At 44.3% G+C, this 15,132-nt stretch overlaps 1 protein-coding gene across 1 annotated transcript in view; it reads right to left on the reverse strand.

The window, feature by feature from the left end:
• Positions 1–336: 336 nt before the first annotated feature.
• The window catches only part of znf292a (zinc finger protein 292a), a gene marked incomplete at its 5' end in the record, with an annotated part of 15,739 nt that continues 943 nt past the window's right edge, over positions 337–15,132 (reverse strand). The window contains 7 exons of the mRNA XM_080011943.1: positions 337–6,963; positions 7,514–7,655; positions 7,971–8,107; positions 9,470–9,672; positions 10,111–10,246; positions 11,675–11,753; positions 12,949–13,103. Coding sequence (XP_079868069.1) covers positions 787–6,963; positions 7,514–7,655; positions 7,971–8,107; positions 9,470–9,672; positions 10,111–10,246; positions 11,675–11,753; positions 12,949–13,103 — 7,029 coding nt within the window. The 3' untranslated portion in view covers positions 337–786. The remainder of the gene's footprint in view (positions 6,964–7,513; positions 7,656–7,970; positions 8,108–9,469; positions 9,673–10,110; positions 10,247–11,674; positions 11,754–12,948; positions 13,104–15,132) is intronic.

Genomic DNA, 15,132 nt, shown 5'->3' on the forward strand with positions numbered 1-15,132 from the left:
TGGAATAAGACACGTAAAGACTCATATTTTTTCTGCTTCTAGTTATGAATCACGGCGTTCTGCTTTTTTCTGCAGGAGCCTTACAGACGCGGTCCACGAATTTGATATTCACTTTATATCCATCTCTATGCATAAACTTACTATTAATGCAATGTGTTTTCACTGCAGATTCCAATGGACTGACATGTGTACTAAGTGCATCTCTACGTTGTGTCAATGCTGTAAATAGTGAGGCTTCTTGATTCCCAATAGACCATCACATTACTCTATTAACATTATAATATATCATGAATGCAACAGAAAACATCTGCAGATCAAGATTTACAAAAGGAATGAGTTAACATTTTATTGAACACTTTGTGGAAGACATGTAAATATTACAGATAGGTCTACTAGTGTTGAGAAAGGATGAAATAAATACAAACAAAACTTTAAATCCCATAGGGATATATAAAAAGTTTTTCTTTAAAAGTCTCCATTTAGCCAAAAAAAAGAAAAAAAAAAAAAAAAAAAAAAAAAGGAAAACAATTCTTCAGTACTAAGCATCATAAATACAAACATGGTTCTAAAATCTATGCCCTATAGATTACCTGGTTATTATACCTAACATACATATTTAAAATCATCCAAGACATATATTTCGTGAGTATAAAATAGTCCATTTCCTCTTTAGCTGTGACCATTTGGGAACAGTTGGAAATCTGATGCACTACCGAGAAAACCGTTCTGCAGCATCTTTTCTTTCTCAAGTCCTGAGTGAGAACATGTTGAAGACAGAATCCCAGGCTATGAACCACTGTAAAGCCACTTTTTTATCATGACTATGGGTTTCATATCTTGTAGTTGCTTAAGCAAGAGTTCAGCACCATCTGAAAAAGTTTGATCCATTACAATCTTAACATTGCTCACCGATTTGAGATTGAGGGGATTTCTAAAGTCAACGAGGCTCCCGCAGTCCTGGAACTCGTTCGGTATTTTACTCTTGTGAGCGGATTTTTGCTTGAGAGTGTGCTGCCTTTTGGATGGCAGCTCCACACTGGCTCGGTCGCTGGATTTCCGTTTGGAAGCGTGGGTCGGCTCCGAGGTTTCCAAAAACTTCAGGAAGGAATCTTCGAATCGTAAAGGCTTTAACGCTCCTGGCAACAGGACCTCGTCACATGGCTCCTCTTGAGCTGTGGGAGTGCCCGGGTTGGAGTTCTCCCTCGAGCTGTTAACAGTCGAGCGATTTCGGAGGGTCTGCATCCTCTCGGAGCAGGCTGGTGTGGGATGTGCAGGCTTTCTGGGGCGACCCCTCCCTCTCGCCCCGTCCGTCCCCGTGGAAGCTTGAGATTCTGAGCTCTCGTCGTTCGACAGCTTCCCGTCGTCCTGGGCGATCCGACTGGGCATGTCCTCGGACTTCTGGTCGCCGGACTGCGAGCTCTGCGTTTCGCCCTCCTCCGGCTCGGTCTCCTCCGAGGAGGAGCTCGAGGACATGCCTTCCGACTTGTTTGAGTCTTTGAACCTAGAGCGCGAATACTTCTTGCAGAATATGAACTGGCTCCTGTGATCTTCGATGTATCTCTCCGTGAGGCCATGAGTGGTGTAATGCTTGAATATGCTCCTTTCGGCTCTCTCCACCGCGTCGCAGCCGATTATCATACAGGGGTACTGTAAGGACGACTTCTTGATGCACATGGCCGACGCGTCCTCGTGGGTTTTCAGTGTGGGCTTCCCAAAACTGGTCCAGTGCTCAAAAGACTTGACGTCTTTCTTCTTCGCCGTTTTCTTTTTCACTTTGAATTTGTTTTCGACGTTCTCTTTGCCGTTGTTGGCTGGGGTGAACAGCCCCACGGATCGGGACCTCCTGCCGTCGCTGCTTTTTGGGTCGTACACGTACTCGTGCTTTTTGATCAGATGACGGAGGAGGTTGGATTTTGTAGTGTACACGCGGTCGCACCCCTCAAACTCGCACTTGAACGTCGTGTCCACCGTCCCGCTTTCGGAGATCGCAATTTCTTTGTGGAAATTCTTTATGTGCTCTATGTACGTGTCCACAGAGTCGAAAGGGAGGGCGCACTCGGTCCGGTCGCAACTGAAAGTCCCTACGTTCATGCTGGACATCATGGCAGTGGCTTTATCGCGCGTGAACTTGTGCAGTAGGAGGTAATGCTGCACCAGCCGGGTGATCCCCATGAACACCCGGGAACAATCTTTCACCTGACACCTGACCTCGTTGTCCTTGCCTATGCTCTCTGGCTGACTGTGAACGCTGCTCTTTTCTGCGTCTACTTCACCTTTGCCCAAGGGCAAGGATGCCTGATGCATAGCCCTGTAGTGGAGGATCAGGTTTTGCTGAATGGTGAACGCGGCCGTGCATCCTTCGTGAACACAGCGGTACGGTCTGTAAGGACTAAAGGCGTTGTCTGCGTCGCACATCTTGAGCCCCAGCTTTTTCTGGGGCTTCTCCCTCCTCTGGTGCTCGTCTTTTAGGGGAGTGTTTTTTGAACTGCTGGGTTTGTCTAAGGGCGGCGTGGCCATCTTGGCTACGGGTTCTTTCACATTGCCCAACGGTGACAGGGCCGATGTCACTTGGGGGTTCGGCGACGCGGCCACCTGACCCAGCGCCTCCTTCAACTCTGGCGCCTGAATCACTTCGGCTTCCTTGAGCTCGGCTTGAGCGTGGTCAGGCATCGGCGGCGGGGTCGTCATACCTAACTGGCTCTCACTTAAGTAGTTTTCGGGAGACGGCAGCCGTGTAACAGTCGATGGTTCACTGGTGAGACCTTCCGTTACGTCGCCCCCCGCTCCGTTATTTTGGACGACAATAGAATTGTCATTTTCGATTTGAGCTTCGATGGCAATATCGAGCGGCTCCTGTTTAATGGCAGTCGGCGGTATTGCGGGTCTGGGAGTAAGATTAGGATCAACCTCAGCTGCCATTGGGCTGATAAAGACGTCTTCTTTCGCGAGCCTGAACACACGCCTGTTGCGGGCGCTGATCTTCAATTTCTGCATCTCCGGCTTCGACAAGCGATGCACCTTTTCGTAATGGATCCTCAAGCCCGTCGTCCGGGTAAATGTTTTGGGGCAAATTTGACACGGGTACGGGGAGAATTTCACGGGCGTTCTTTTCAGCTCCTCTATCATCTCGTTGGAGAAGTCGTGCATCTTAACCAGGTGTTTGAATAACGCCTCTTTAGTCATGAATGAATACTCACAATCATCCTGATCGCACCGAAAGGGTTTGGGTATCTTTTCGCGAGGCCGTTCGTCCCTCCTCTCTCTGGCTTTCAACATCTTGCTTTTTTCACTGTCTGAATGACAGTGAAATGAATCGATACGACTGACGTTTTGCCCCAAGGACATTTTCCCCAGCATTTTCTCTTGTGCAGCCTCAATTAAATCTAACCTTTGAAATGCGTGAGAAATTTCCACGAGGTGATCCTCCTGACGAGGCTCGCTTGGGTCTGCACTGGCCGACTCGGCTCCCCTCTCCGCCCGATTGCAATTCGCTTGGATGGGATGGTCGGAGGGGTAGGAGTCCATCATTAATGAGTTTTGGGGTTCCTGCTTCATCATATCCGGTGACATCAAAGTGGTCAAGCTGCCGCTTTCCTGTGAGAAATCACCGTTGGCCATGTTGTACATCGCTCCATTAGTGTCAGGGACGTGAGGGTCATTGAGGAAGTCAAGAAACGATGTTGGAAGGTCGGCCGTCAGGTCAACCTCGTCCAACGGCTTGCACTGCGAGCGTTTTGATAGGTGGCCTCCGAGAGATTTGGTGCTTGTGAACTCTCTAAAACACCTCCTGCAGATGACCTTGCCATCCTTAATGATAGCCGGCCATTTGGTTCTTTTGCTTAACCTATTGCGTTTTCCTTTCGGCGCGTCGGACTCATTATTCTTCTCGTCTGGGTTTGCCTCACATTCGAGATTACTAGACTCATCATCATATGGGATGTCCGTGGGAACGACACTGGGTGGACTGAGCATACCGTCGACAGCATTGTCAGCCGGGTCGTATCCAGATGACATGTTCTCTGTTTTGGGGAGCTCACTAGTGGTTATTATTGCACCTTGTGTCTCTGGGCTCAGGCATTTTGCTGGGATATCCACTGATGTTGTCACAGTCTGACTGGGAGCAACATTTTGATCGTATGGAGCGTGGTAACTTGCCCCAGAAAGGTTTTCCACCATTGACTCACTATTGCGGTTACCCAACGGGGCAGTCGTATTGGAATTGCTCTTTTCTGTATTAACATTGTCCACACTGACTTCTTGATGCATTAGTGCATACTGCTGTCCTCCGTTGTGCATTTGGGCCCCGTTGTCCAACATCAGCGAGCTAGACACATACTGAGACATCAAACTGGAATCGGACGCAGCCTGCGACAACGTGCTGCTTGGAACAGCTGTCAGTGGATGGTCTCTTTCCGCCGGGAGAGAAGTTGTGGTTTGATAGGGATCTGCCTGCCACTGCGGATAACTCCTTGGGGGGTATTCATTGATATTGAAGGCCTCAGGATAGTTATGGTTAGTTAAAGGAGGTGAGGGCCATGCCTGGGACATATCAGACTGCATTAGCCCGGAGGAATCTGCTGGACTACCCCATGATTGGTATGCCGTGGGATTCACCATTGGAGTAATAGGCACTGGATCCACTGAGCCAGGATAACAAGGGACAGGTGAGCTTGAACATCCCATTGGGTAATCAATCTGCTGTGTGGCAGGTTTGTTGCATAGTGGCGGTAGCTGATTGGATGGTATGTCCCCTTGTCCCCCCGGACTAGGTGAAGCAGTTTCCACATTTGATATTTTTTTCGCCGTTATTTTAACCACCTTGTTGTATTTCTTGGCCAGTTTCCAACCTTCAAATATCTCCGGGTGCTGTTTCTTCACGTGCCTCGAGAGACTTTTGTTTGTGCTATATGCACGGGTACAGTCCTTGAAAGGACAGAAATGCATGTTCTCGTCATTGCCCGTTGTGGCTCGTGTGTCAGAGGGATATCCTTGTAGGGAACCAGGGATTTCTGTTTTTATCTGAGATGGAGACATAATATGTAGCAACACTTTCTGAAAGACACTCGCGTCTCCATCATCAGGCCCTTCTCTCTGCGGAGCATCCATAGGAGTTATTGTGCACATTATGGGATTCTCATCTGGTACGGCCGTTGCGTTTTGTTGCTGAGGAGGAACGTCAGGCGCCTGCTTTGTATAAACGGGCGCCGGAGTCGGGTTTGTCAGAGGAGTATAACACTTCTCTGGTTCTTTATCCTCACAATTCTCTGCAGAATTCAGCATGCTTTCGATGGAGTGCTTGACTCGTACAGGGCCGGGATCCTTGGAAGCCAGAGGTGAGGAGGTGGGTGATGTGCTTGCCATCGCCGATTCCTTTATATATGGCTGCGTGTTGATACGTTCAAGGCGAACAAACGAGGCACATCTCTCCTCCTTGGCGGGGACGCTCTGGGATGCGGGGTGAGCGCACGTGGAGGGAGGAGGGCTCGCACTTACCGGGAGAGCATTGCTTACTGGGTCACTCGGCCCATGATTCTCCTGGTGAGACAGGAATTGGGACTGCGAGTAGAAAATCTTCCCACAGTTAACCACCTGGCAGGTGTACGTGAGGTAATGCTGAGCCTCGTGGTCGTACAACAAGTAGGCCTCGCTGAAAACCTTCCCGCAATTGGGGAACATGCACTGCGCCTTGAATTCGGGATGCAACTTTCTGTGCATGAGCAGTTCGGAGTTTGAGTTAAAACTGGCCTTACAATCCAGCTGTATGCAGATGTAGGGTTTGGCGCCGCAGTGCATTTGTAAATGATCGTTGAGATGCTTGACGTTGACAAACTGCCGCCTGCAGTACTGGCACACCACCTTCTGCTTCTGTATCTCAAGGAATCGCGTCGCTTCCTCGTCGTCCTTGTGGCTTCTCACGTGAGCCATGAGATTACGGAAAAACTTAAAAGCCTTCGAACAGTTCCTGACGGGACAGAAACAATCCTGGCTGAGTTGCGTGTCGGACGGCCCTTGTTCTTGCTTAATGGGATTAGACACCGTGACCGGCTTCTCTTCGCTGGTGTGGTTGCCGTTTGAGGTGTCAATTTCAACCGGGCTGAAGTTGGTCTTGGCTGCCACCTTCATAGTTTTGCAGGGGCTTTTAGCGGGCTGAATCGGTTTGCTCACTTTCCGAGCGGCTTTCATTGCAGCTAGTCTCTCTTTACACGACTGCTTTACATGCGACGCTACATGTGGCTCTAAAACCGCCCTACTTTCAAAACTATCGGCACAAATCGGACAAAGATACACCCCGTCTTTAAAATGCTTCTGTGCGTGACGTACGATTCTATGACCTAAAAACTCCTTGTCGCACAAAACACAATACTGCATGTACGCCCGCCAATTTCGAAACCGTGCTGAGACGAAGCCTTGCTCCCTTAGTTTTTTCGCCTCTCTGTTTTTCTCCCTTTCGTCTGTTATTTCATTGAGTTCATTGGTAGTGTTTAAAAGAAAGTCCTCGAGGTCTTTGTACTCGGGGGCCTTGGCCAGAGCGCTTTCCTCTTCCTGGTCATCAGTGTCATTTAGTGTGTCAATAGAAGACACGATGGCGGCTTCCTCGCCCATCAATGCCAAGCAGTTGCGCTTCAACGTTCTCCAGTCCCAGAACTCTGGATCAAAAGGCCACTGTGTCTTCAAGGCCAGCAGTAACTCGCAGTGTAAAGAATTCGGTACTGGTAGACTTCCGTCCTCGTCAGGCTTTTGGTCGGGCTCGTTGTAGAGGGACTCCACGGAGTAGTACGAGTCGACGGTGGGCTGAATGAGGAACTCAGTCAGTTGGCAGGCGCGTTTCACCTCAAGATCGTTTGGCAAGAGGCAGCAAATTGTTTTGCAAATTGTAGACTTGCTATCCTTGTTTTCACTGTTGGTCATTTTAAGCGCCTGAATGCACATTTCAACACACACTGGAAGCCCCACCTCTCCAACCTGAGGGGCAAAAAGAAAGGAGAAGAATAAAATGTTACAAAAATACTGAGGATAAGTCATTCAAGGGCCGTACATTGCATGCATTTGTGTAATGTAACAAATAACCCTCTTGAATTGAATAAAAACTCAAACAAGTTGACACAATTAGGAGAAGCTAATTGTACCCGAGTTGAAAATATCTCGAGTCATTCATCAACTCACCCATTCATATGGAAGTTCAAAGGGAAATTTAGAATTGAGATGTTTGGGTTTCCTGAGCTGTATCTTACTTCTTTACAGACAGAAACAGACAAACATTTCTGTTGGGTCGTCTGTAATTAGCACTATAGTAGCTAAACATGCAACATCCATGAGTCACGCTGTGCAGCCAAACTGCTGATGCCGACGGCTTGTCACTTCCACTTCTCACGTTATTCAAGTGATGAAAACCCCCGGAGACAGCGTTTCATCTCTATTAGGTAAGACGCACTGTAATAGTGTGATTGACAACCCTAATGCTAAGGTTTGAACCATTTAAGTACAGAGCTTTCAAAAATAAATTAGTATGTACCTCATTTTGTATTACTTTGATGAGAAAGAGAATGTGACAGACACTTCTGCAAAGCAGTGCCATCTTTTTGCTCTGGCCCAGGAATGCGTCGGCTGAAGACTCCAAACGCATCAGTAGCTTACTCCAGAACAGTGTGAGTTCCCTGCGGAGGGCACATCAGGAAGAGAACAGCTTATCAGACAGATTATCCTCACCATCGTTTACTGGTATCATATAGTAATAGTTAAGACAGTTATATTCTATATTGCTATATTCCAAATCTCACGTGAACCTATATAATGTGAAATTTCGAATTCATAGGCAGATGTTGTGATATAGGTTATATTTAGCATATTTCCCATGACTATTGTGATCAATTCTTTAATATCACCCAGCGGTGAATAGAAAAAGGATGACCTCGAGTGGGAGTAGATGAATCATGAATACCCTGTGTAGAAGTGTATTGTAAAATACTCACCAGGCACAATAAACATCTTCTTGGAGAAGCTGTCGCTTGAGGAAGGCGGTGCACAAACACAGCGCTTCTTTCTCATCCCCCTCTGACTCCAGATTACAGATCATGTCCAGAGCATCTTTACAGTCGACTGAGGCAATCTATCACGGAGAGAAAGAACACTTTCATTATTAAAAAGATTCCTGTTGAAACAACTATTGCTGTTACTACATCCCGACAAATCAAAAGCAACATGACTGCTCTGTTCTGCTGTTATTTGGGTCAGAATTTGATTTTGACCTTGAATCCTTTTACGTTTAACTATTCCCTAAGTCAGGGGTTCCCAACCTCTTTTTTGCAACCGGCCACGAGAAGGCGGGCGTGGGCGGGTGTTTAGCCAGGAACCATACCATCTTTTTTTTTTTGCAAAGCCCGGTCAGAGCGATCTCAAATTGAAAACAAGGGAGCAAACGGTGTATTTTTATTGTAGATTTATTTATCTATCTGTTATGTACCACCCGCTGCTTAATAGTTGCAGGAAACCACGATGCACGTGGGGGTGCCCCCTCACCGTGTCGGTCTATTTATTGATCTATTATTAACCCCTCCCCGGGCTGTATATGCTACTTAACGGTGGGCAGCCACTGTGCAGGTGGGGGTTCCATAGTGGGGGCGGCTGTGGTGCGCCGCCCTCTGCTCGCCGGTCCTAAAGTCGTTGGGCAGGGCCGGTTCTTCCTAGAGGCGTGAGAGGCGGCCGCCTAGAGCGGCAACCCAAGGCGTGGGTTGTAGAGAGGGAGCAATTGGGGCGTATTTTGGCCACCTGTCTCACTCTCTGACAGTACAGACGCTGCGATTGGGGTGCCCGTGATCCGCGAGACGAAACATTTTTATTTTAGATGTAGGTTATTTTATTTTATGTCTGCTTATGGAATGGAACAAGTGCGTATGGGACAGTATGGAACGAAACCCTGCGTAATGGGGGACCCTTTCTCTGTGGCTCTCTCCCCGATTGGGCCCTCTCCATGCGTTATGCACATAAAATCATCTTAACGAGTCTACGAGTCGTGCCCCGTTCCTCCAAATAAATACCTCAAAAAAATACTGCTCGACTTGAAGAATCTCAATCGACTGACGGGTTTCCAACTGATGATTCGACTCGTCGACTTTCAAGGGGCAGCCCTACACGGGTATTTTTTATTTGTTTTGCATGATTGTATTTGTTTTCCTCTGTGCGTATCCAGGAGACACCCGCCCCCGTGAACATTTTGTGCACCGCGGTCCGGTCCATTATAATAAAAAGGTCGGGAACACCTGCCCTAAGTGATTCATTTGCCTTTACTTCCCCCCACATATGGGTAGATTGAAAAACAATGTTCCATCATAAAATGCATCCATTAAATGTTTTACGTTGGATGTATTGTTAGTATTTAAACTTTGCCTTGATATATATATATATATATATATATATAATATCCAATGATATTGGATAAAGTCACCCTAGAACGACTTATTTTTCTACTTACTTCATCCATTAGCTGCTCTTGAGGTTTCGTCATACAGATGCAAACCAAGTAGGTTTGCTTGAAGTTCCCTTTTCCTTCATATCCCGGATACTCGGAGCATATCTTGGCAAGGACGGCGGCTTTTTCAGTGCTGTCCGTCTTAATTAGGTGTTTTATTCTCATGTTGAGGAGTGTGGGACCCTCTAGTTCCAGAAATGTGTGAACTAAGTAGAAAGAATAGATCACAGAAAAATAAACACAAAAATCAATTTAATACAGTTATGGCACACATTGGAGGAATGACTGCTGGAGGTGCAACTTTCACAATCTCCTGGTCAATAGCTATTCAACTTCTACTCATACCAGTCTATGATGCAATATATTGGAAAATACCTCCTATGTTAAGATATGACACCAAAGAGCTATTTCAAACTTAAACTTAAGAAAAATAAAACTCAATGTTTTCCTTTTTTTACTTTTAGAAGCAGGAGAAATGGATAACATGTCATAATTATGGTTATATTACTCTTTTATCACACCAAACTAACAGTTTAACTGCACTTTTCAGTAAAAGTAATGGATTGGTTCAGTGCATTTCATCAGCAGATACTTAAAAAGTTTAGAATTGTATCGATCGATCCCTAAAATAAATGGGACCATACCTTGATCAGTTTGAGGTGTTTCATTGGACAGGATGCCGCTTAGCGTTGTGTTGGACCACACACCGCCCTGCTGTGCCAAAACAGACAGGTCACGCAGCTGAGCTTTCCCGCTTTCCTCCAAAAGGTTGTGTGCTGACTGTGAAGGAAAGTTCATCAGGGTTAGTCTTAATCAAAACCTGTTTATTTCGGCAAGAACATTTTCATATAGAAGTAATTTGTCACGTGGGGATTGGTCGATTTCTCTACAGACAGTCTGAAAAAAATCAAAAATAGCCAAAAGCAAAATACAGAAATGATAGAATATATAAAATATACAGAATATACAAGTGTGATTCCATGCACAGGATAAATGATAGGTAGGTAAAGGTTCAAATTATTATGTAACCTCTTGTTAAATATTCCAGCTGTAGCTTGGTTAAACCCAACATAATGCGTCTCAAGTTGTAATTCCACGCCTAAACATCGACAGGTAACGCAGCATAAAGATCTACTTTTTGTATTTGAAAATACCATTTACAACTCCCAAGCCCGAGTCACAAACTCCATTTGAGTCTCGATCTGTAAGTTTATACAATATATGACACAAAACAGACAGAGCAATTACGCCAATCAGCCACAACATTAAAACCACTGAGAGGTGAAGGGAATAACATTGCTCATCTGGTTTCAATAGCACCTGTCAAGGGGTGGGATATATTAGGCAGCAAGTGAACAGTCAGTTCTTGAAGTTGATGTGTTGGAAGCAGGAAAAATGGACAAGAGTAAGCATCTGAGCCACTTTGACAAGGACCAAATTGTGATGGCTAGAAGACTGGGTCAGAGCATCTCCAAAACGACAGGTCTTGTGGGGCGTTCCCGGTACGCAGAGGTTAGTACCTACCAAAAGTGGTACAAGGAAGGACCAGTGAACCAGTGACCGGGTCATGGGCACCCATGAAGAACCCAGAAGAACTACTGTAGCACAAAATTGCTGAAAAAGTTAATGCTGCTATGATTGAAAGGTGTCAGAACACACAGTGCATCACAGCTTGAGGCATATGGGGCTGCGTAGCCACAGACCAGCCATAGTGCCCATGCTGACCCCCATCTACGACCGAAAGCGCCTACAATGGGCACGTGAGCATCAGAACTGGACCGTGGAGCAATGGAAGAAGGTGGCCTGGTCTGATGAATCACATTTTTTTCTACATCATGTGGATGGGCGGGGCTAGGGTCGGATCCGATGGAGCATCAGTGGGATGTGCTGGAATAACAAGCCCGATCCATGGGGACCCCACCTCGTCAACTTCCAGGACTTAAAGGATCTGCTACTCATGTCTTGGTGCCAGATACCACAGGACACCTTCAGAGGTCTTGTGGAGTCCATGCCTCCACGGGTCAGAGCTGTTTTGCCAGCACGAGGGGGAGCTACACAAAATTAGTGTTGGTTTTATTGTTGTGGCTGATCAGTGTATATTTCTTTAAGCTCATAGTAAAAGCCATTATTTTTCACCCCCAATCTTTTCACTGATCTTAATCAGAAAGACAAAGTGGAAATCTAAATGTGGACCATGGAGACGCTGACCTTCATGGAGGACTGGAACTCGTCCCATAAGGCCACGGGGACTTGCTGGGGCAGTAGGAGCAGCAGCTCCACACAGCTCCTGCGTATTTCACAAAAGCGTTTGTCAAAAGCAGAATGTGGGTCAAGGACAGACAGACATTTAAAAAAACAAGATTGTGACAATAAAGTTCAAGAATTAAGGTCTTGCTAATCGTGCATCGTGAAACTATACATAGCAATATATAGGACAGAGATGCATGGAATATGAAAATGTGTTGCTGTGGAGACAAAAACATAAAATAACTTAAATATTTATAAAAACATTAATTTCTTTGTTTTCCGGATTTTCTGTGCATATTCTGTATTGGCCATATCCAGTTAAGAGTCTGTTTCTATTCTGCGGAGAAGCCAGAGGGTTTTACAACCGTGTGGATTTCACGCAGGGAAAAGTTGTAACTTTGAGTTATTCTGAAAGTTCGAAAAAAGTTTTTATTTGGACAGATTTGTCTTCTCTTATTGCGTGCTGGGAATCTGTTTCGTTTTTTTTGGCAATAGCAGCAAGGATTGATGTCTGGAATCGACATGTTAGTAACTGCTAATAACAATGCATTTGAATTAAATAAATACATTTGGTTTCATTGTAAAACACGGACATATCCACACAAGCTATAACTTCTGGGTTTAGCAAAAGTGAGATTGTGGTGAAAGTATCTGTGTCAACTCTTGGCAATAGAGAACATGTTTAGAATATAAAAGGTTCCTAAAGTTATCATAAAGAACATTACGTTGTTTTTTCCCCGAAGTATAACTCAGTCACTTAATGTTAAAATATGCTTGTAAAAAGCAAATATCTGCACAATTGCCTCGCTAAACTGAAGTACCAGTATGACTCAACTCATCCAATTTTTCATCTTTCTAGTTTAAGATAAAGTCAGTTATTAACAGGTAGTATAAAACAAAGGGTGGAAAAAAATGAATGGACCAGAAAGTTGCATTCATGACAAATTAATGCAAAGCAATTGAGAGGCAATGGGAGTATATGTATAGAAACTTTTTTGAAACTCGGCCACAAAGAAAAAAAACGGCCGCACAAAGGTGTTATTCAGAAACTCAAAGCCAGAAACGCAGTACTTATCAAATATAAACTGGCATTTATGGAAATGTGTCTGTAATTGGCCATGTGAGAATAACTCGTAATTTGGTTCTGAACATTAATTATGAAAAAAAATAATAATAAATAAAAAAGGAACATAAACTGCAAATAAGGCTTTTGGAGCTTTGAGCGCTGCACTCACAGAGATAACTTTTCAAGTAGAAGCGGCACGTTGTCGCACTCGGAGGAGAGGCAGGACGTGGCCCGAGCGAAGCTGACGATGGCCACGGTGTAAACCTCCAGCAAAGGCAGAGGATCCTCGTCCGTCTTCCAGCGTTCGGCATGTTCCACCAGGACCTTAGGACGACACATTTACCCACAATTACCCCAAAAACCAAGTCCACAAGTGGAGATTACTTTCCCGGAAAAAAAGCACTGTGGCTATTCTTCCCCCAATTTGTTTTTACTCAAAAGGTATAAAACGTTCAAATGGAGCGCTCTACTTACTCTGTACATTTTTGTACGGACTCATGGCATGTCCCATGAACGTGCCATGAGTAGAAATCATTTTCACATTTAAAATGCTTTGGAGGTGGTTGGTCAATTGTCTGAACAAGGTCCCTGACCGGAATGTTTTATTTTTTATCTAATAGGTGTTGAACAAGCGGCTTCTTCAGGTGATCACTGTCATATTTTAAATGTTTGCAGACAAATTACAATATTGTCATTGCACCAAACAACTGGTGCGGGAGTTCCTGTATCTATACAAGCCACACAATCCGATCAGGCAGCATATAAGTTTATACTTAATCAATTTAAAAAATACAATTTTAAAATCTTGCACCGTTACATACCCCTAGAAGGGGTACAATCCTTGTTTGTGAAAAAGATTCTTCTGACACCAATATATATTTTAAATGCAATGTAATGTAATGACAAAGAGACAGAAAGGGAACTTCACTCGTTAGAAGGAAGACTTACAGGGGAAAAAAAGCTCTATGCCGTCTGCATTCTAATTCCTAAATCATCGATCCAAAGTTATAGCCCGTTAATAACAACTAGAAAACGCCCTTCACCCCGACTTCCAGGGACTATCCCCTCCCACGGAGCTGGAACGCCCTGCTAACAGCCAAATTACAATATAATTACACAACCATTGCTGCAAGACTGACCAAAGTACACAGTCTGCTCGATCAAAATTAGTTCTCCGCGTTAATAAGAGAGTCACCACTTTGGTCTAATTAAAAAAATAATATGCTAGGGCAGGGCGATATATCGCAATAATATTTATATCGTAATAGGAGACTAGATACCGCCTGGGATTTTAGTTAGCGTGGAATCGCATGATAGTCAAATGTTGTAGTTGAGGCTGCGTTACAGTAAATAATGCCATTTTCGGAACTTCAAATGTTCTAATCAACACTTCTACCTGTTCAGTCATAACAGCCACATTACGAATGATTATTTCTCAAATATTTCTTGTGTTTAAATATCTTCTGAAAGCACCAATATTGCTGCTATGATTTTTCATTTTGTCAATATTGGTCAAATACATCAATGTCAATAATTTCACAATATTTTAGGCATAATTACTGTGGCTTTCATAAGAGATATTTTTTATAAGAAAATACAACATTTGACTATATTGCGGTATTACGATATCCCAAATCCCAAACGATATCCAGTCTCATATCACAATATCGATGTTTTTCTAACGCACAGATACCAAAACAGCCATTAGTAATAAAAGCTCTGATATCACGTATCACTACCAATGTCACATGACCTAGTTTAATCAAATTTGCCCATCATGAGTTCCATGTCACATCTGACTTCATTTAAATAAATCAATATATAAATCAATAGCTGATTATACTACAACACCGGGAATAATAAACGCACAGGGTCTGGAAACAAAGGGATGGTGGAAATCTGAATTATCAGAATCAGGCTTTATTGGCAAAGTGTGTAAGGAATTTGACTCTGGTTTTCAGTGACTCTCCGTTTGTACAGAACATACACTAACAAAAAATAAATAAAAATAAAAAAATAAGTCACCAAAGAGTGAAGAAAAATGTTAGAATTATTAAAAAAAAAAAAAAAAAATGTACCACAATAATTTACACAAAGTAGGATCTGCAATAAACTGTATTTACAACATGCGGGGTGCGACTGGTGCTGATAAACACATTAATATTGCTCTATTGATATTTACAGTGGGAGACTATCAGTGTTATCGCGGTTGTAAACTTCACGGTATAACCGTAATAAAAAAGGGCTTCATTCGCTCCATCCCCCAGTGCACAGTGTGTGAAAAGGACCCAACACACACTTTCCCCCCCCCTTCAATCCACTCTTTGCAAACTGAAAAAGCTCGTTGGGCTTT

This window comes from Zeus faber (genome assembly GCF_960531495.2).
Source record: "Zeus faber genome assembly, chromosome: 13".
Classification (NCBI taxonomy): domain Eukaryota; kingdom Metazoa; phylum Chordata; class Actinopteri; order Zeiformes; family Zeidae; genus Zeus; species Zeus faber.